Source organism: Podarcis bocagei, assembly GCF_964188305.1.
Source record: "Podarcis bocagei genome assembly, chromosome: 8".
Classification (NCBI taxonomy): Eukaryota; Metazoa; Chordata; class Lepidosauria; order Squamata; family Lacertidae; genus Podarcis; species Podarcis bocagei.
In genome coordinates, this window is record NC_138133.1 from 48,144,210 (window position 1) to 48,164,917 (window position 20,708).

Below are 20,708 nucleotides of genomic sequence, written 5' to 3' on the forward strand. Positions count from 1 at the left end.
TGAGTACTGGAGCTATCATTTAGCACAGGGCTGGGGAACCTCAGGCTGGGAGCCTATTTGCCTGGCCCTCAAGACTCTCCAGGCTCTGCTCCAAAGCCTCTTCCTGGAACAGGATGAGGGACATGCAGTTCAGCAAGTGATAGCAAGCTGGACAGCTGTAATTTTGGCCCACAACAAAAGAAAATGTGAGTAAAAAGCAGAAGCTGCTTCCTTTTAATCGCCTTCTGTAGAGTCATCTCTTCAGCCTACCAGCTCACATTTCACAAGGTGACCATTCAGAGGGTCAAAGCTGAACACATATTGTAAATTCTTCAATGATTTTAGCTTGATGTGAAAGTTTTATCAGATTCCCTGGTGGGAAAGTAACTGAGGAGTAATTAACCATGTCACAGTATTATGGTCCAAGCTGGATGAGATGTTGATCAGTGATCCAGCTGCCATTCATACCCAAGTTGAGTTAGAAAGCCAGTTGGTACAACACAACTGGGAACGGTGAAGGAGGGGTGGTGGACTGAGTTTCCCATGCTCCCTAAACAGCTGCTTCTCCCATTCTCATAGCACTAGGACTCAGGTTCATCCAATGAAGCTGAATGTTGAAAGATTCAAGATAAAGTGCTTCTTCACACAGCACACAGTTATGCTGTGGAATTTGCTTTCACCAGAAGTCATGATGGCCACCAACTTGGATGACTGTAAAAGACAAATTCATGGAGAATCAGACTATCAATGGCTACTAACCATGATGGGTGTCTTGCATCTCCGTTGTTGGAATGCTATTGTGCTCTGGTCCTGCTTCTGGGTTTCTCATAAGCATCTGGTTGGCCACTGTGAGACATTCTCACTGTGGTCCTGCTTCTGGGTTTCTCATAAGCACCTGGTTGGCCACTGTGAGAACAGGATGCTGGACTTCTTAAGTTCTTATGACTGGTAAAGGTAAAGGGACCCCTGACTGTTAGGTCCAGTAATGGACGACTCTGGGGTCGCGGTGCTCATCTCGCTTTACTGGCCGAGGGAGCCGGCGTACAGCTGCCGGTCATGTGGCCAGCATGACTAAGCTGTCATGGTGTGGTCTACGGGCGATCAAAGTTCTGGCTGAGGATGTCGGGACCGGGGACAAGGAGCAGGAATGAAAGTCCAGAAGCCAGGGGTCTGAGGGTCAGGAAGCAGGGAGTCATGAAGTCAAGGGTCCAGGGGTCGAGAAGCAAGGAGTCAAGGAGCTGAGGTCCGAGGATCAGGAAGCAAGGAGCCAAACGCAGCAAGGCAGGAAACGTGTTGCTGTGGCAAAGAGCCGGAGGGAAATGCTGACCTTATATCCCTTCCTGGCTCTTGCCACCAGGTGCAGTGAGTTACCAAGCAGCCTCACCTGTGCGGCCACGCCTTGCCTCTCCAGAACAAACTTAGGAAGGCCCCAGTCCTGCGAAGCCCTACTGGTCACAGGGCCTGGCTCCTGCATGCACTCCTGACATAAGCTGCTTCTGGCGAACCAGAGCAGAACACAGAAATGCTGTTTACCTTCCTGCTGGAGTGGTACCTATTTATCTACTTGCACTTTGACGTGCTTTCGAACTGCTAGGTGGGCAGGAGCTATGACTGGTACAGCCATTCTATTTCTAACAAGGTTCTATGTATGCACACAGCTGGACTTGCTTACTATAATAATAATAATAATAATAATAATAATAATAATAATAATAATAATAATAATTTATTATTTGTACCCCGCCCATCTGGCTGGGTTTCCCCAGCCACTCTGGGCGGCTTCCACAGAAACCAAAAAACACTAAAATATAAAATAGCAACCAATCCAACCCCAACAGTACATTTTGATGTTCTATGAATGCTTGAGATACAACATACAAATTTGTTAAGAAAGCTAGTTTTTACTTAATATTTCCTTGGAAATACAAAAATACATTCATGAAACATGACTAGATACAATAATATTATGCCATTTCAGAGGTTTTGAATGCTTGGTTTATTCCCTTTAGATACATTGCTTTGAAGACTCTAAAACTTTCTTAATGTAAAAGTGTTTTTCTGTCCAGACATTTGAGTGCAATTAATTTTCTTCTCATAACTTGTTGCGTTTCTTCTGCTCCCAAACTAAATGGTAAAAATTGCTTGCATACTAAACCAATCCAAGTCAGGGTTATACATATGGTACACTGTAGTTAAACATTAAATAATCCAGATAATAAAAGTTGTAAATCTGCTGTCTTTCTGTGGCGGAAATTTCTGCCAAGTATTGTCTGACAACTTCTAAATTTGTTCTTTTTTCACTGGAATGCCTGTCTTTGAAATTAGGAAAAGTCAGCCCCTCTTGTGCACCTATTAGTCTCAAAAAATAATTGGCATCGTCTCCCAAAGTCTCAAATTTTCCAATGTAATCATAGTTGATAGTACAAGGATAACAGAGTTGGCTGATCTGTTCCCAGTGAGTGTCCATACCTACTGGCCGATGGGAATCTAACAAATACTGGATGAACTCTTTAAATTTCACTCCTGAGCCCGTTGCCAATGCCACTCTATCTGCATTAAGTCTGTATTTCTTAATAATTGCCTTCCCAAATACAGGGTGGTAGTAGCTGTTTGGATGTTCAAACTTATCTCTGAATGCAGACACTAATCTTTCCATGGGATCCCGTACAAATATAACTTTGGTGTATGTCTTTAAACGCTTGTGTATCCCTTTTAGATTGTAGCTGTCTAGTTTTCTGAGATGCTTTCCATAATGTGCAGCATCATGCGTAATGTTAGCAGCAGAATCAGCAACGCCACTGAGCACCATCAAAACCCGCTTCCAGTTGGAACAACCTGCCTTAGGCACCTCACAGTACAAGACTTTGTGCTTATCTTCCACATAGATTCTGGACACCATGCGCGTAAGGTGAGTCCGGGGTCTGCTTTTGCCAGTGTACCTTTTGCAGAAATCGTAAAGGAAAGATCTTCGTTTCTCTTGCATCTCATCTGTGGTTTTCCAGTGACTGCTTTTGATTAAAGTTTTGTTTAAAGGGCGCAGAACTGGTGGTAAATTCACTTGCCTGAACTGTTTAAGAAGCGATTTAATCTTCTGCGACTCTTCAGATAATCCAGTAGTCAAGGAGCCTGCCATCCCTAGAATAGGGTCAGCATCTCCCTGAGAATGTCCAATCTCAATAAGAGCTTTACGTGGCTTGTCAAGCTTTTCACCAGTGACCCAGTTTTTTGGTTTTCTTTCAGGTTCCTCTGAAGAATAGAATCTGAAGTTCTAAGACAGGAAAAAAGAAACCAGAGAACTCTTAGAATGTTCCTCTATTGGGGCCTGCTAAAAATGTTGCTGCATAGAGAGCTGCTTTTCAGAATTCCAGTTGCCCCATTCCTTTCTCTCTCCCCTCCAATTTTCCATCCCCCGACTGCCCCAACATTCACCCAGCATGTAGAAATTAAGCATGTTTTTTTGGACTCTCACTCCCTTAGGGTTTTGGTTTCTTTAGAAAAAACCGCCAACTACTACTGCAGCCCTTGATGTTTCCAGTGTATGCTTGCACTTCCCTCTTGAGCATGGGTGCTGTCTGCTTTGGCCAAACAAATAGCACTTGCTTGCTGAAACAGATCTTATCTGCATTGCTAACCACCAGTCAACCTTCATTAACAAAATAATGAAGTGATGGGTAACGAGTGAAATTTGCTATAGGAAGGCACTCTAGTATCCTTGTTAGCAGATAAGGAAAATGGCTTCTCAGTATATTTTTTTATTGAACAAGTAGTTCTATGTCCTTTAAAGGGGAAAATGAATATTAAGAGATGAGACTTATCTTTTTACAGAAGTTGAGTAACAAGGAGTCCTCTCATGCATGGTTCTCAGGGGTTTGCTAGATTTATTTATTTATGAGCAGATTTATAACCCACATCTTTCACAAATGCTTGCACAAGGATTTGTGCAGTACTATAATACCAGGTTGTGTGGGACTTCTGCTTTATCTTGCACTAGAGAAACCACATCTTTGGATTCTGCTTAACTTTTCTGATTAAAAAAAGATCTAGGATGTGGTATAAACTATCCTTCCATGACTAGAAAACACCTTTCACATGTGGAAGTGAAGGACACTTTTGGAATCTTCCAACTGATTTTACTGGTGGTTTTATTTGTTTTATTTTGTGCTGCAATTTAGTGGCTTTATATGGCGAACTGCCTACAGGGCTTAGCATGGGTTGAGGTGAAAGCTGAATAAACAAACAGACAAACGAGCTGATTGAAATTGACTAGCGACCAGGAATCTATTTATAACTGTACTTTTCTGAATGTTGTGTAGATTGAATCCCAGGAATCCCTAAATGATACAAATGAACTTCTGCAGCTGAGGATATATACAGGAAATATGCAAATACAGATAACAACACTGATATCACAAATATCTGTAGATCTGAAATTTACCCTCAGTGTATTATGAGTGGAAAACCTTTGAACGATTTCAACAAGAGGGAATGAGATATAAAAAACCAGGTGATGGCTATTATCCAAGAACTGATTTAAATAAACAAGTCAGCTGGGACCCCTGACCAAAGCTCAAAGTTATCCCTAAGGACATTGTGGAGAGGTAACAGAAAGTGACCAGAGGACTTCTAGTGCAGCTACCTGAGAAAGAGAGTACGCACTTGCAGCAGGAGATGCTGAACCACTATGACAGGAGTGACTTTTGTTGTTGTTGTTTTGTTTGCTAGAGAAGCTAAGCTTCTCAAAAGTGCCTCAGGTAGCTCTCCCCAGGTTCAACTGGCACACACACACACAGCAGGAGTGCCGTGGAACTGCTCCCTGCTCAGCTCTGGGAGAGAAATTGTCAGTCAGGAAGAAGGCAGCACTAATCAGATGTGGGGTGGAAAGGGAGACAAAAATAAGGGGAAATGGATGTTGCAAGGTGAGGGTTACATTATGTAAAGCACAATTTTTGCTATTTTGTTTCATGGCCCCCATACTTAATATTTCTGTAGTTCCAAAGTCATTAACAATGGTACCATGTAGTGACTAGTGGCTGGTGATTGTCAGGTACTGAGTGAGTGAGTGCAGAGTGAGGGAAGGACAATCCATGTCAGTCTGTGAGCCATCGGGTGCTGGTCCATGGTGACTCCACCACAGCCCAGCTTGGGTGGGATGCTTCAGGGACCAAATAGGGTACCAGTATCTGTGGGGAATGCTGATCCACCACATCAGATAGCGTGAGAAGCACTGAATATTTTGATGCAAGTAGCATGAATAGTCCCTGTATTATCCTGCATTTTGTTGAAATTGCAATGGTATACTGGCTTGTCAATAAATAAATCATCACTACAGTCTCTCTTCCTTTTGTGAACCTGTGTGGTATAGTGGTTACAGTGTCAGACTATGACTTAGGAGACCAGGGTACAACTCCTCACTCAAAACTTTGGGCCTAAACTACCTTGCAGGGTTGTTGTGTTTAAATGAGATGGGGGAGAACCCTGTATACCTTGAGCTTGAGCCACCTTGAGCTCCTTGGAGAAAATAGTGGGATATAAACGCATTTAAATAAACAGATAGATAAAATAGGTTTATGTTAAACATAATGGATGGAATTCAAAGCTGCACTAATTTGATCATTCTCTCAGTGTTTCCACATGCCAGAAAGAATGTTCTCCACACACAGAAAAACACCTGGGGTGTTCTGGGAATTCTCCTGACCCCCTAGAGCTAATTTGGTGGGAGGGCACAGAGGAATAGGGGAAAGAAGTCCCATTGCACTAGCAGGATTTGTTGTTCTGGCTCCTGCTAGTGCATCTGCTCAGTTGAATCTGGCCCACTAACTGCTGCAATTAGTGAATGAAAACAACTAATGTTTGAACACTGGCAGCCTCCATAAGTGCTTTGTTTTATTGACTCTATTTAGGAAAAGGAGCAAAGAGAAAAATGTAAAGCGCAAAGATCAGCTGATCACCTACTCAAATGGATGCAAGTTAGATATCTTGGAACTTGTTTTCATGTTTTCTGTATAAATTAAAAACCTTGGAAGTAGTTATTTGGTGTCTCCCTGTATTAGCTAATCAGCTTTCAGTGCTCCTAAGCAAGAGTCCCACTTTCACCTTCCAAGCATTCCCTGCAGTGCATCAGATGTGACATTCCAGGAAGCAGAGTGTCTATGTGCATTTCTTCTTGCATTCCCTGTACTGCCGAGAAGCTCGGAAAGGTCACTTTACCCTCACAGCAATCTTGTGGAGATGGACAGGGCTTGTGAGACACACAAGAGGGGCCATGACGCCATCAATGGATGCTCCTGGTGCACCCATGCAACACTGGTTTACTGTGCATTATGTTACTCATGTTATGGCCACCTGCGTGGAGCAGCTCTCTGCCGAGGTCATTTCATGTACTTTCTCCATGAAATGTGTGACCTCAGTGAACTCATAAACCAGGTGACCTTTGAAAGATGGTCTTCCCTGTTCCATAAGGAATCACAGTGGTCATTAAATGTCTCAATAATGGTTAGCCTTGGGGTTGTGTCTAAGAATACCCAGGATTTCCTTGTCCAATGCAAGTGAGACAAGGGTCTCAGTTGACTTGATAAATCAACCACTGTGGTGTCCTCTGGATGTTCCTAGACTACAACTCCCATCATCCTTGACTATTGGCCAGATTGCCTGGGGTTGATGGAAGTTGTATTCAAACAACATTTGGAAGGCACACATTGGCTAACCCTGCCGTGATACAGTAACTTCTGCATCTTGACTGCATAACCCAAGCAAGCCAGAACAGTTCGGAAAAGCAGGGATTTCCATTAGGGAAGCTATTTAAAAGGCTATTTAAGTTGCAATGATGTTTTAAACCTTTTAAATTTAGCAATGTGGTTGTTTAAAATGTAAAAAATATACAAAACGTGAAATTAAATATATTCTGTCTAGTCCAGGAAAGGCAACCAGAAAGAGAAAAATGGGAGCAAGCTTTACTGTGTTTTAAATTTTATTCTCCATTCTCCTGTTTTTGTATTTGTGTTATGCCCTGAAATTGGATAAGATGAAAGTTGGCATTAAAATATTTTAAGTAAATAAATGCAGCAGCCAGTGCCCACTTATAGATGACAAAGGGTTAAAAACAACAGAAAGAAGCCACAAAAAGAGGATGAAATGGGGGTCAGTGGCACAGGGGGAAAGGTTTAACCCTTTCCCCATGAGTAATTTCCCTGATTCTCATCTCTCAAAACAACAAGAACAGCTGTTAGTCCCATGGAGTGGGCTGTGGTGGGAGCTAGACTATCTTAAGTGGGGTGGGAGTGGCGGAGAGAAAGTATCAAGACATAATTCCTTGGCTAAGTCAAAACATACCACTTTCTTTTAGCTTCTGATTTGTTCATACAAGACTGTATAAAATCACATGCATTAATGAAATGAGACAGTTTGCACAATCTGGTTCAACAAACTGATTTGTGTAGGCAGTAACTTGGATAAACGGAATTAATCTTCAATTTTGTTTGCCAATTCTTGTTAAACTGCTAATTAATTTCCCCCTTGTCTTCCTCTTACAGTCAAAATATTATGTATTTTTTTCTTAATAAGCTGAACTTCATGATGGCTGAGGAATTCTGAATCTTTGCCAGCCTAGTAGCATCTCCACATTAGGGCTACACTCTATGATCCTCTAAATGGCATTAACTGCTGGTAAATATTTATATGCATGCAGTTTTTGGCTCTAATCCAGAGAAAGTTAGTTGTGCTTAAGTTTTATTCAAATAAAGGAGATGAATTACTTGCAACTAAATTAAGCTCCAGTTAGATCTTCAGCAAAACCAACTTACTCTGGATAGGAACAACTGAGCTCTGTTAGATAATTTCAAGCCAGCTACAGAGAAAAGTGAAAAACCAACCCAACCCACTGGCTTCAGCAAGAGTTTTATTCTATGTCAATACATTATTCTTTTTGTCTGTATTCAAACATGGTAATGGATTAAGATGAACCTTGAAATAATAATAAAACAACAAAAGATTAAATTATTTTGAAAATACCTAATCCATTTGTTTACCATATGTTTTCAGCTGAAACTGTTGTGCTCCTTTTATTAAATGTTAAAATAACTATTTTAATCTATACAAAAAACCTGTTTTTAATGAATCTTCTCATTACACACAATGTCTGGCTCCACCTCCAGTCTGCAGTTTCTACATTTTTAATTCCTTCTTGTCTTGTCCATTCATTGAATTAGACATAATTACTTCTAAACAGTTTGTTTTTATTCACATTGTTTTTATGTTTCAATCCTGCTTTTAAGAGGGGGTTGTTTCATATGACTACAGTGGTACCTCAGGTTACATACGCTTCAGGTTACATACGCTTTAGGTTACAGACTCCGCTAACCCAAAAATAGTACCTTGGGTTAAGAACTTTGCTTCAGGATGAGAACAGAAATCATGCAGCAGCGGTGTGGTGGCAGCAGGAGGCCCCATTAGCTAAAGTGGTGCTTGAGGTTAAGAACAGTTTCAGGTTAAGAACGGACCTCCTGAACAAATTAAGTACTTAACCTGAGGTACCACTGTATTTGTTCATAGGGAGTAAGGTAAAGGTAACGTTAAGGGATCCCTGGACAGTTAAGTCCAGTCAAAGGCGACTACGGGGTATGGCACTCATCTTATTTTTCCTGCCGAGGGACCTGGCGTTTGTCCACAGACAGCTTTCTTGGTTATGTGGCCAGCATGACTAAGCTGCTTCTGGTGCAACGGGACACTGTGATGAGTGCTAGAGTGCACAGAAACACCATTTACCTTGCCGCCACGGTGGTACCTATTTATCTACTTCCGCTGGTGTGCTTTTGAACTGCTAGGTTGGCAGATGCTGGGACAGAGCAGGTTATGCAGGTGACACTGTGGTCTAGACCACTGAGCCTCTTGGGCTTGCCAATCAGAAGGTCGGCAGTTTGAATCCAGGCAATAGGGCGAACTCCCATTGCTCTGTCCCAGCTTCTGCCAACCTAGCAGTTCGAAAGCATACCAGTGCAAGTTGATAAATAGGTACCGCTGCAGTAGGAAGGTAAATGGCATTTCCATGCACTCTGGCAGTTGTCACAGTGTCCCGTTGCACCAGAAGCAGTTTAGTCATGCTGGCCACATGACCCCGAAAGCTGTCTGTGGACAAACACCAGCTCCCTTGGCCTGAAAAGTGAGATGAGCACCACACCCCATAGTCACCTTTGAATGAACTTAACCATCCAGTCATTTACCTTTTACCATAGGGAGTGTAGTGTGGCAGAAACAACAAACATCTGCCTATAAACTATTGAATGGGTTTTAACCTATCTAATGCAAAATATCTAATACAAAGTACTGTATGTATATCTCATGAACTATGCAGTTAAAAGATGTATATACATTTTTAAAATACCTGATTAATTGCGTGCTGCTGTATTTTTTCCTCAGACACTGAAAGAAAAAATTAAAAATCAGTAAGTAGTAGTATATTACAATGAAGTGATCATGTACATAACAAAACTAAGTTACGAGAGAAAAGTCATGAAACAAAGTGCAAAAGTATACAGAGATATTGAAACTAGCTACCTTTTTAATCAGTATTCTAGAATATGTGGAATGTTCACACATTAGGAAAAGCATATTGGCCTAGTTTGCATGTAACATTAAAACATGGTTTAAACAAACCTTAGTTAACAAATCATGGTGTAGTGTTACATGCAAACCCAGCCCAGCACCTTAACAATTAACTGTGTGCTGTTGCAACACTATGAAGCAACACCAGTAGTAGCACACCGGTGACACTGTGAAGCAACACAAGGAGTAGCACTGTGGCTGACCACTTCTTGTCCGATCGTTTGATCCTCATCTTATACCTACATCTTTAAAAACTCTTGCCTGGGAATTAAATTATATTTCCTTAATAAATCCAAAAGGACAAGGGGTTGAGCAGAAATATACTAAATGACTGCCAACAGCATGGTACTTAACATTTTATAACATAAGGAGTTTTCACACACCAGTCACTGCATGCCATATATAGTTACATCTTAATAGTTTCATTCCCCTTCAGAAGAGGATGCTCCAAATACAAGAGAATTTTGCTTCTGCCTTTTGAAGACAGCAGGCATTAAACACAGGCTTCTTGGGCAGTTACCTCAGACCATGCAAGCTCCACAATGGATTCCTAGAATATTTGCTAAACCATAATACTGAGGAGCTGATGTACAAGAGGCTTGCCTAGGAAAGTTTTATTAGCATATTCTATTACAACACAGCTTTATCTAGGGCTGCAATCCCCCAAAACAACTACATATGAAAAGATATGACAGAAAGAGATGGAGCTTGCACATGCAAAAGTGAACAGGGACTGCATACATAATATGGAATACTCATTCTACAGCAGAAAATGCCAGCACTTCAACTGAGGCAGGTAAGGTGGAAAAGTGGTTTGGCAGACTCAGGCATCTTGTTCTCTTATTAGAAGTGACTTGGGAAAGCCAGCAGGGCCATTTAGAAAAGGGAAGTGCAGGCGGAAATCCTCTTTTCCCCTCCCTACTTATGCAGCTTAAAGGAATATGTTGAAAATAAAGGCAACAAAGGTTGTTGTTATGTGGTTTTTTTTAACTTTTCATGTGCACTAGGTTACCATTATCACTGAAAGGCTTTCATCTTGTTTGTGGGAATTTCAGTTGAACTCCATCAATCATGGTTTTCTGGGCCAAGGATATGTGGATGGCACTCCTTCTACAGCTTGTCAGTGTCACAATTTGTGTAGCCAGAGGGATTGCTGTGGAGCCACATTAGGCAAACTATCAAACTGGCAGGTTTAAAGGCATTGACAAATGCGCTCACTTTTGTTCTTCTTCAAACACAGAAGGTTGAAGGTTTGCTTTCATGTTTACAAAATTGCATTTTTTTCCCTGCAGGACAACGAATGGATCAAACCTCTTTTTTTTTTTTTTAAAAAAAATAGTATTTCCACCTGATTTACAGGTGCTGATCTTTCTACATGGCAGAACATCCAGTAATACCTTCGTGGTTACTTTTGTTATTGAGCATATTCAATCCAAATAATCTGGTGATTAGTATCTTTAAAACTGATAGGCTGAATTAAAAAGGCGGTAGATCTAAATTAAATGACCAAATGAGATAAGGCACACATTAACTAGAGATGTGAAATATACATATCTTCCTAAGAGATTCCCTTAATTTAACAGCATATATTATCATATCTATCCAGTAATGTATGCATGTCATAAGCTCCCCTGCAAACGAGATGGCTTATTCATTTTGGTGGAGATCTGTGTGTGTACTCCTTTCTGCACATAGACCAACTGATAAGCACATGTACTTTATATGCAGATTGGAGCAAATCCCAAAATCTCCATGCTCAAGTTCTGCATGTGTTAGCAGGTGTCCCAGAGGTCTTCCAGTTGAATAGAAGAAGCATTTTGCATCAGTCTTGCAAATCAAGAAATTGCTCTTTGACTCATCTAGTACCATAGCTCAGTGGCAGAGCACTTGTTTTGCATGCAGAAGGTCTCAAGTTTAATTTTTGGACATCACCTCTGCTTTTCGAAGCTGGGAGAGCCGTTGCCAGTGAGGTAAATGGCATTGGGCTGGATAGATTAATAGCATGATTCAATAAACCAAGGATAGAGAACCTATGGCTAACTAGATGTTACTAGACTCCAATTCCCATCAGACCCAACCAGCATGGCCAAAGGTCAGGGATGATGGAAATTGTAGTCCATGAACATAGGGAGGGCCAGAGGCTCCCTATTTCTGCAACAAAGCAACATAATGTGGTTATTTCTTGAAATATGTGAGTTTCTTCTGAGAGCTGGTGGTGGTGAAGAATGTCAGACTGGAACTGGGTATATCCAGGCTCATTTCTCCACTCAGCCCTAGGTGGCAATGAGCCAGGGACCATATTTCAACCTGTCCTACCTCACAGAGTTGTTGTGAAGGTAAAAGAGGGGCATGCATTCTGTACCAATCTCCTTGGATGAAAGACAGGATAATAAATAATAAAGAATAATAAAGAGTGGCTGTTAGCTATGGAAGATAAATATCTGCAAGTGTAGATAATTCTGTGGGTGATAACAAGGAAACCCAAATGGACTCAATTATTGGTTTATGACCAATGGTGTCCTGAATTTCAAAGTGCTTGGAATTTGGATTCTAGGTCTCTACATCACTCAATTCCAAGTAAGGCATTTGTGAACACAGTCCTAGTATTTTCTTACTTTGAAAGGTAGGTTTTAAAGAAGTATCTTGTCTAATGATCTCTTAAAGTAACTATCTTCCGAGAGAGAGAGAGAGAGAGAGAGAGAGAGAGAGAGAGAGAGAGAGAGAGAGGGAGAAGGATCAAGATTACTTATTGCTTTAGGCTATGGTAGAGGATTGTCTCTTTATGGTAATTACTTCCTGCATAATGGTGTACTATTTTGTTTTGTAGATACAAGTGTTACTTTTTTGCTTCAAGAAGGAAAATTAAACATTATTTAGGCAGTCTTTCAGTAGGCACTGCTGTGTTCATTGAGAACATCATTGTGACAATTGAAATCACATCTTGAGGCTAATTTTTGTAACCAAATAAGGCTCTCTCTTTTTGGTAATAAAAGATTAAGGAGTATGTGTTTTAAACATCCTTTAATGATGTACAAGATGCTTGGAAAGACCAATGTTTGCAATCTCTGGTTGGATCAACTCTATTTTGCTGAAAGGTTTGTGGACTTTGAATACTGATGCTTCCCTGCTTCCCAGTACATTTGTTTTTAGGCTATTTTTATTTCACTTTAAAGGAATTTTAATAACTTTGTGTTGACAGCATAGACAGCTGGGGCTGAGAATTAAAGAAAAACTCACTTGCTGACTGAGGAAGGAAGTGACATCAATGAGCTTCTAAAGACAGCCCAGAGGGGAAACTGAATTTTGTGCATGTGGCCTGCCGTTTCACTGTATTTACAGGAATGCCTACAAATGCAAATGGGATCATTTATGGTATCTATCTCAAACATACCAAGAAATTGTAGAACTCTGGAAAGACTTCTCTGACAGTTTCATTTTGAAGGATTTGCAACAGGATCATTGGTCTAAGTCCTCATTACTAAGGGTAGTTTCCCCTAAGTATTTTGACTTGCACCATTATCTGAAACTATTATATTCTGGAAACTCAACCCATTTGTACCCATGTTCTTTTCCACCACAGTGGCAACATACAAAGTTTCGTGGTGTTGCAATAGTATAGAAAAAAACGATGCCAAATTCTTAACACACAATTTGCTGCCCTAGCATACAAGCCTTTATGCATTTCTACACAATCAGACAAACATTATCACAATTCTGTTTATCCACCTGTGTTACTACTCCTGCAAGCTTTGAGACAACAATAGCAGTTTCTTATCATATCCCAATGTTATCACTAGGGAGGCTAGTCCTGAACGTCTTACTTCCACATTTGCTACTTTGCAGCCATTAGTTCTAATAACAAGCACCTTCTTCAGTCTGAATAGCTCATCTACTGTTATTGTATCTGTTGCATTTGCAACAGTGCTTTCACATTGTCTCTCAGGCATTTTTGCCTTCTCTAAATGTAGCAAACTCTAAAAATATAGGCTTGTCAAATGAATCTTTTCTCTTTGCAATCATTCTAGTTACTGCTCTTTGCACTTGCTCTTGTTTGAAAGCACATGATTATGGCACATAGTGGACTGACTAGCATTGAATGAACAACTTGCGTTGTAGGCTTGACTTATGCTGGAAGGTTGGACCACAGAAATGTTTAATACCTCAACAATGTAAAATTGGAGAACTGCTTTCTTGCTTAAGAAGCATGCAAGCTAGTAGATTAAATAACACCCCCCAATGAACCATTCCAATTTGACCAGATTTGAATATAGATATGTAAACAAAATTCAATAAAATATGGTAGAAGTATGCGTCCTCTCCCTATTTTTTAGAGTGCCTTATAGCTTCACCATATTTATTTTGTGCAAATTAAGCAACAGGGTATGATGAAAAGGTCCCGCCATGAACTAATTGCCTTTTCCTTAGTATTGCATAATCGTAGCAAGCTGTCAAGGTGCCAACTCACCAGTTACCCTGGCAGCGTTAAACATAAAAAGGAACCCCAAGTTGAAACTGATTGAACCAAATGAAGGAAAGCTGGCCATTTCAGAGCCTTTGAATTCTCACAGCATTCTACAGTCTTTCCCTGGCTAATTTTTGGTGATTACTTTTGATATGAAAACAGTTCTTTAATTGTCAGTCTCTAATAAGGATGCAGAGCTGTTCCTAGGAAGTTCAAAGGACCCTGGGAACATAAACATTTGCAAAAGTTAATGCAGCCAAATATCTTGTGCTGACCCACGTGTGCACATTCAGCTTCTGCCTAATGAAGTCATTACCAACAATGCCAACCAAACAAGATGTTCTCCTCAATTTGACAAAGGGACTCTCATGTGAAAAGAATTTGGGAGTACACATTCATTAATGTTTTGTGAATAAAAAGGGGAAAGTGAAATTAGACTTCAATCGTGAGCCAAAATTTGCCTTAGCTCCTTTTCTAAGCACAGCAGCATGTGTAAGAGGTATACATACAAGAGGTATGTATAAATAAAGAGCTGGCATGGTGTAATGAGGAAGAGAGCGAGCTATGAATCAGGAAGTCCCTGGTTTGAACTTTTGTCTCTGCCATGAACTCAGTAGGAGACTTTAGATAAGCAACCACTTCTTAGCCTCAGTCTATGTTTGATAGTAGATAATAGCAGTGATTTACAGGGTTGTAAAGATTGCAACGAGAAAATCCATGTAAAATGTTTTAAAGCACTATACAAGTGTTGATGATTCTTATTCATTATTATTGCCACTATGCTTAAACATTTCATTATTTTAAATATCGGATTTTACTTTGCACTGGAAAGCTAAAACAGTAACCGCAAGTGTTCAGAAAACACAAGAACACTATACTAATTTCCTAAATAAGAACCATATGGCTGCACACTAAGTCAGCCTGATGGAATAATTTGATTGTTATCAGGAAGCAGCAGCTCAGGGATTTGGTCATGTTTGCAACATGGAGGTTATGAATGTAGTTGTTCATTTCTTGGGAGAGGTAAACCCCTAGTTTTGCCATACCAATTCAGAAGAGCTGAAATCAAGCTTGACACTAATTTTAAAACATTTACTTGCTCTTTAACAGGCAGTAGAATGAAGTGTCAGGTCAATTCTTCTTCCTCTTTTTAAATATTGACTTCTTTGTAAAAGTTCCTGTGATGGGTGTGTCATGAAAATGGGTGGAATTATACCTGGCATGAAGTCATGTTATTTCCCCCCTGTAGTGGAACATTTTCTTCTCCTCCTTCCTTGCACACACCAAAAATTTGTTCTAGGGTTTCCCCAACCTCTGCAGGAGATTTGGGGACAGTGTGCTTGTGTGTGTGAGTGTAAGCTCCATTGTGCAAGCGGAAGTCATTCTGCTCACACAATTATTTAGTTGAATATGGCCCAATGGTTTCATGTTGCCACACCTGTTTACAGTTTATATCATCAACATCATCATTGACTTTTATTGCACAGTAATTGTCTCCTGCTGCTTGGATGCCCCCCCCCATTTTTAAACACAAAATAGATCTACATAAGCTCATTCAGGGTCCATGTGGTGAACATGACCTCACAGTGCTTGGTAGCCAATCAAATTTGAATATGCAATGATGCCACTGAGAGTGAATGAAGTTCTCCCACTCCTCTCGTTCTGAAGGGTGGGGGCAACAGAAGTAAAAGCAAACATGGAAGTTTGCTGCCCCAGCAAATCAGATTGGCAGTCCCATCTTGTCTTCCTGTGCTTGTGGTTTCATTACCTACCAAAATTTTAAGGCAAGACTTTTGCCCCAATCCAGCTTGTGTAGTACAGGCGTCTCTGCACCTACGAACAATTGACAAAGCACTCAGTTGTGTATAGGTACCAGGAAATAATTAAATATTTCAATTCAAACTCGGAAATGGCGGGAGAGAGCTGAAGAATCCTCATGGCTCATGAGGAGACCCTCCCCAGACCCTGAAGAGAACATCAGTGAGGGTGAATGAAGCCCTGAAGAGACCAGAGGCGCAGTGGGGTTTTGTTTATGCTGCTCAGCCTCCCAGCTTAGCAGCTGATGTGTGGAGTAGTGCAGTAGCAGCCCCTTTCCTGCATGTCCTCCAACCTCCTGCCAGCCCCAAAGCTTCAATTCTAGTTATGGATATTTTTGAATACAGTATTTTTTTGTATGGATTGAAGAGAGAGTGGCAGAGAGGGTGTTTAAAACACTTTAAATTGGTGCTCCCCACTTTATGCAATTTATGTGCATGGGGCCCATAACTTAACCTCAGTGTAAGTGGGGGGATGCCTGTACACTACATGTAGTACATTTGTTGGCAGCAGGGGGAAAAACAAAAACATGGATTCAAAGTGAAGCCTTATTGGAATGCTAATTCATTTCAAAAATAAAACCTGTCATGCTGCCAAGGTGGTTAAATGAGCAGCAGAATGGAAGAAAATTGCTCTTTCAGTTTACTAATGATGCTCAACTCTGGTTTATAGAAGCCTCCACAGCAGCAGCATCCTGCTCCCATGTGAACCTGTCCAGTGGTAGGCAAGGTGCCTCTTACTTTCAGAGATGAGAGGGATGTTGCCAGGGAGAGGACTTTCTATCTGTGGAATGCCCTCCTCAGGGCTATTTATCATGCACCTCTTTTCATCGCATTTAAGTGGCAGGTAAAGACTGCTCTCTTTGCCCAGGCATTTATTTGTGTTACGATCAATCTGACTTAGGCTTTTGCATTGTAATGTGGACAGTTTTATTTTAACCTGGCTTCTGCATTTGTCTTTGGTGCCTGGTGAACAATTTAGTTGCAATAAGGAATATCAATAAAAATAACGAATATCCATAGAGAAAAAACAAAGGTCCAACAGAGTGATAGATTTGGCTGCCCTGAAAGGTGTGATTCAACATAAATACTTTGCTTGATCTATGTCCATGAAGATGGAAAGTGAAATGTTACAAAAAAGGGGGGCTCTCTAAAACAGAATGTAAAACGCTTTCATCTTGTTTTCTTATTAGAGTAAAATAAAGAAGCATACTCCAAATTATCTTATTTGTAGTGAAGCATGGCAGTAGCCAGAAAGTGGGAAGAAACCAGGCAAGGCCATCACCTTTAAATTCATTCCTAATGCATGAATTTAAATTATAATTATACTGATGTCACACAAAAACCTCCAAGTAATCAGTTGCTGCAGGGAGTTCATTTTACCTACATTTTCCATAGTTAGATTATGACCTTTCAAGGCTTCTACTTAGATCCAGCTGCATTTATTGGAAATAATTTGTTAAAGGTCATTCATGAATGGGAATACTGGTTTTATATATGCAAAAGATCAAGTTGGTACCGCTTTACACCCTAAAGTTCAAAAGGAATATAGAGGAAGATCATTATCACATCAGATTTGTGTGTTGTTATTTAAAAAGAGGGGTGAGGGTGGGGGGGAATATTCTAAAGACACAGTCATCTGCCCCAGCTGCAACAAAACATGTCTCTCCTATATCGGCCACAGCAGGCACTGTAACTCTCCAGTGGTTTGACATCACCTTAAAAGGCACACTCCTCCATTGTCACCCAAGACAGATGGATGCCAAAAACAAAGCTACAAGAATGCAGCAGTGGTGGAGAACCTGGGGTCCTTCACATTGTCAGACTCTAATTCCCATCAGCTCAGCAAGCATGGCCAACCATCAGGGCTGATGCCCAGTAACATTCTGGAGGTCCGTTCTGAACCTGAACCTGTTCTTAACCTGAAGCACCACTTTAGCTAATGGGGCCTCCTGCTGCCGCCGTGCGATTTCTGTTCTCATCCTGAAGCAAAGTTCTTAACCCGAGATACTATTTCTGGGTTAGCGGAGTCTGTAACCTGAAGCATCTGTAACCTGAAGCGTATGTAACCCGAGGTACCACTGTACTCCCTTTGTGGCTACCATTTCACTTTCGTTTGTTTTCCAACAGCTTATCAATTAATGGAGTTCTCTTCTGATTGAACTAGTCCAGTTCAGGTAAACTTCGTCCCACCAAACTGGTCCCTGAACTTTATATCTTGATTCAGCTGCTAATGGTTAGGCTGTAGAGCATGCACTTTGTGTGCAGGAAGTCCCAGGTTCCATTCCTAGCATTGTCATGAAAAGAGCAGCAGAGCAAGGAAAGATTTCTTTTTTATGCCTTGAAGACCCACCACTAATAATAATCAATAATAGCCAATACCTAGTTCAATGAATACTTTGACTCACTATAAAGACTGCTTTACATGAACACCTTTTGGGTAAGAATTTGCCTTCCTTGCTGATGGGCTCTAGGATCAGAGATATTACAGCCAGTCTAAGCCAGAAGCTGGGCTATTTGCAAATATTATCTAGGCTTTGGCCCGAACCCCCAGTCTCCAAGCTTTTTCAGTTGGAAATAGCAATCTCCTTGAAAGAAGTGGGCAGAAGTACTGTAGGTTGTGATCTACTAGTAGATCTCTGCATGATTTGACATAGACTTCTGACTCCCAACTGTTTAACAATGGCAGCAACAAAATGATGGCCTCCTGCCAAATTATGCTGCTGAAATGAAGAGATTTTGGGGTAAGGAGGAATGATTTTGTGTGTGGAAGTAGTATGATTTCAATTCCTGCATTCAGAATTCTTTAATTCTCTGTGTAGTATTTTTTTGATTGGATTCTGGTTTGTGGATCTCAGAGTTCTAGAAAAAAAGTAGATTCCACAAAACTGATGTTTGCTTTGTATTATAAAATTCCACTGTATATTTTCAGGCAGTTTCCCTTTGCACCTTGTATTGAACACTAGCTTGAATGTCTATTTCTTTGGGCCCCCCTCCAGATGACCCATTTATTGAGCGTTCATCATGATTTGCTTGTGCAAAGTGTACACAGAGGTTAGATTATATCTGGTGTTTATTGAGTATTCATTCTGATTTGTTTTTGGTTCAATTACATGATTTGATTGCAGGTGATTTACATATCTTCCCATTAGCCATTTGTTCACCCTACACATTTCAATGCCTTTCCCCCTCATTTTTCAAATGGTAGAAAGTATGGGGTTTTGGTTTTTTAAGTGGATTTGCTGTGCTAGGGTGACAGAGAGCTTTAATCTACTTAAAATGCACAAACCCCAGGTTCTGGTGTGCACTTGAAGCCTCCCACCAAACACTGATAGTCTGGAGATGCCCTATATATATCCCCACCTTTCATCCCAGGGCCATCTCTATGTGGAGATAAAGGCAGATTATTAGTATATTCCATATATGACTCTTATTGTTATGTGTGGAAGTTATTAAAAATGTAGTATTGTAATTAGCCATCTGGCACATGATAACTTCAATTAGCCTGATGAACAGACTCCTTTTTGTTAATATATTGTGTCAATGGGATGTTTACAAGTGCCGGTTTCAAGCATTTCCCCCCTTTGGATTTCAAAGATAACTAGCTCCCAAGACCACAGAAAGAAGACAAACATCTTCACTAATTGTGGCATGGTGCCATTATTTCACAATACAAGTAATATAATTGGGGGGTGGAGGAGCTGTACAAGCCTAAAGAGAGGCAAGGCATAAATGAATGTCAACACAAAAGTAAGCATATATGTGACTGCATATGTCCTTCATATTGCACATTCTTGATGATTTGTGCTCATGATGCTATCAGGGCAAGTCATACATGACCCCACTTTCAATCCTGTTTTTGCTTGCTAAAGCTTTGTGGTGGTCACATTGCTTTCCAATCAGTTCATATCTAATAATTTCCTGCTGAAATCCTGTAACTTTTTATAACACAAATATTCTGATTTATTTCTATACCGCTTTTGTTGCGCTATAGGCTTTCCAGACAGCAATAATGTGGTAGCATTTTGGAAGCATCACCGAATGATTAATATAGCAGAATACATCAATCACTAATGCACTATTATTGTGGCATAAACATGTAGCAGAATATACCCAGAATAAAACTCCATTCCTAAAAGTCCATTAGGAATGCTTCTGAGTCATCCCTCTTCAAATTTCCCCTAGAATTAATGGTCCTGGTTTCTCTTGCATTGTCACAGACATTTTTTTGTTTGGCTTTCGAGAATTTTATAAGTCTATGTTTTTAATAATCAATATTCTGCTTTTCTTCTCTATCACAGTTAGAAGGACATAAATCTATAAACAGTAAAACAATACAGTATGAAGAATCAGAACAACAGTACAGCAACTCAAATATCTAGAAGGGCTCAATAGCTTGATTTTAAGAAGAAAAGTTTTAATTGCCTTCTAAACACAGTCATTGAAGGAAACATTATTAGTCATCTGGGAGAGAGGGAGGTCTAGGGGAGGGAAGACATCACAGAAAAGGCCCTCCATGCACTGTCACCTTACCCTGTAACTTTAAACAACCACTCAGCATGCAAATATCAACCTAGCTAAATGCAGCAACATTGGAACCAAAATGAAGCCCCTGCTAATTTCACCCAATAAACTGGTTGTTATGAAGAAAAACAGTCACAGCCCATAAAAGTACTCAACTCCATTAAAGACAAAGCAACCTGTTCAGGAAAAAAGTTGACAACCTTTCTTTCCCCAAACAATCAAATAAACAAAGAATACAGCATGTTAAAAAATGACAGGTTACTAAGGGATTTCCATATTCACTCAAACTTTAAAATGAATGGCAATCTTAATTGAATTGACTGCTGTAACTT

General features: G+C 40.4%; 1 protein-coding gene across 2 annotated transcripts in view; it reads right to left on the reverse strand.

Moving 5' to 3' along the window:
* Positions 1-1,860: 1,860 nt before the first annotated feature.
* The window catches only part of CHST9 (carbohydrate sulfotransferase 9), a 54,109-nt gene continuing 35,261 nt past the window's right edge, over positions 1,861-20,708 (reverse strand). For both annotated transcript variants that reach the window (XM_081206829.1, XM_081206830.1), the window contains exons 3-4: positions 9,356-9,393; positions 1,861-3,247 (exon numbers count right to left, since the gene is read on the reverse strand). In XM_081206829.1, the coding sequence (XP_081062955.1) occupies positions 2,150-3,247; positions 9,356-9,393 (1,136 nt within the window). In that variant the 3' untranslated portion in view covers positions 1,861-2,149. The remainder of the gene's footprint in view (positions 3,248-9,355; positions 9,394-20,708) is intronic.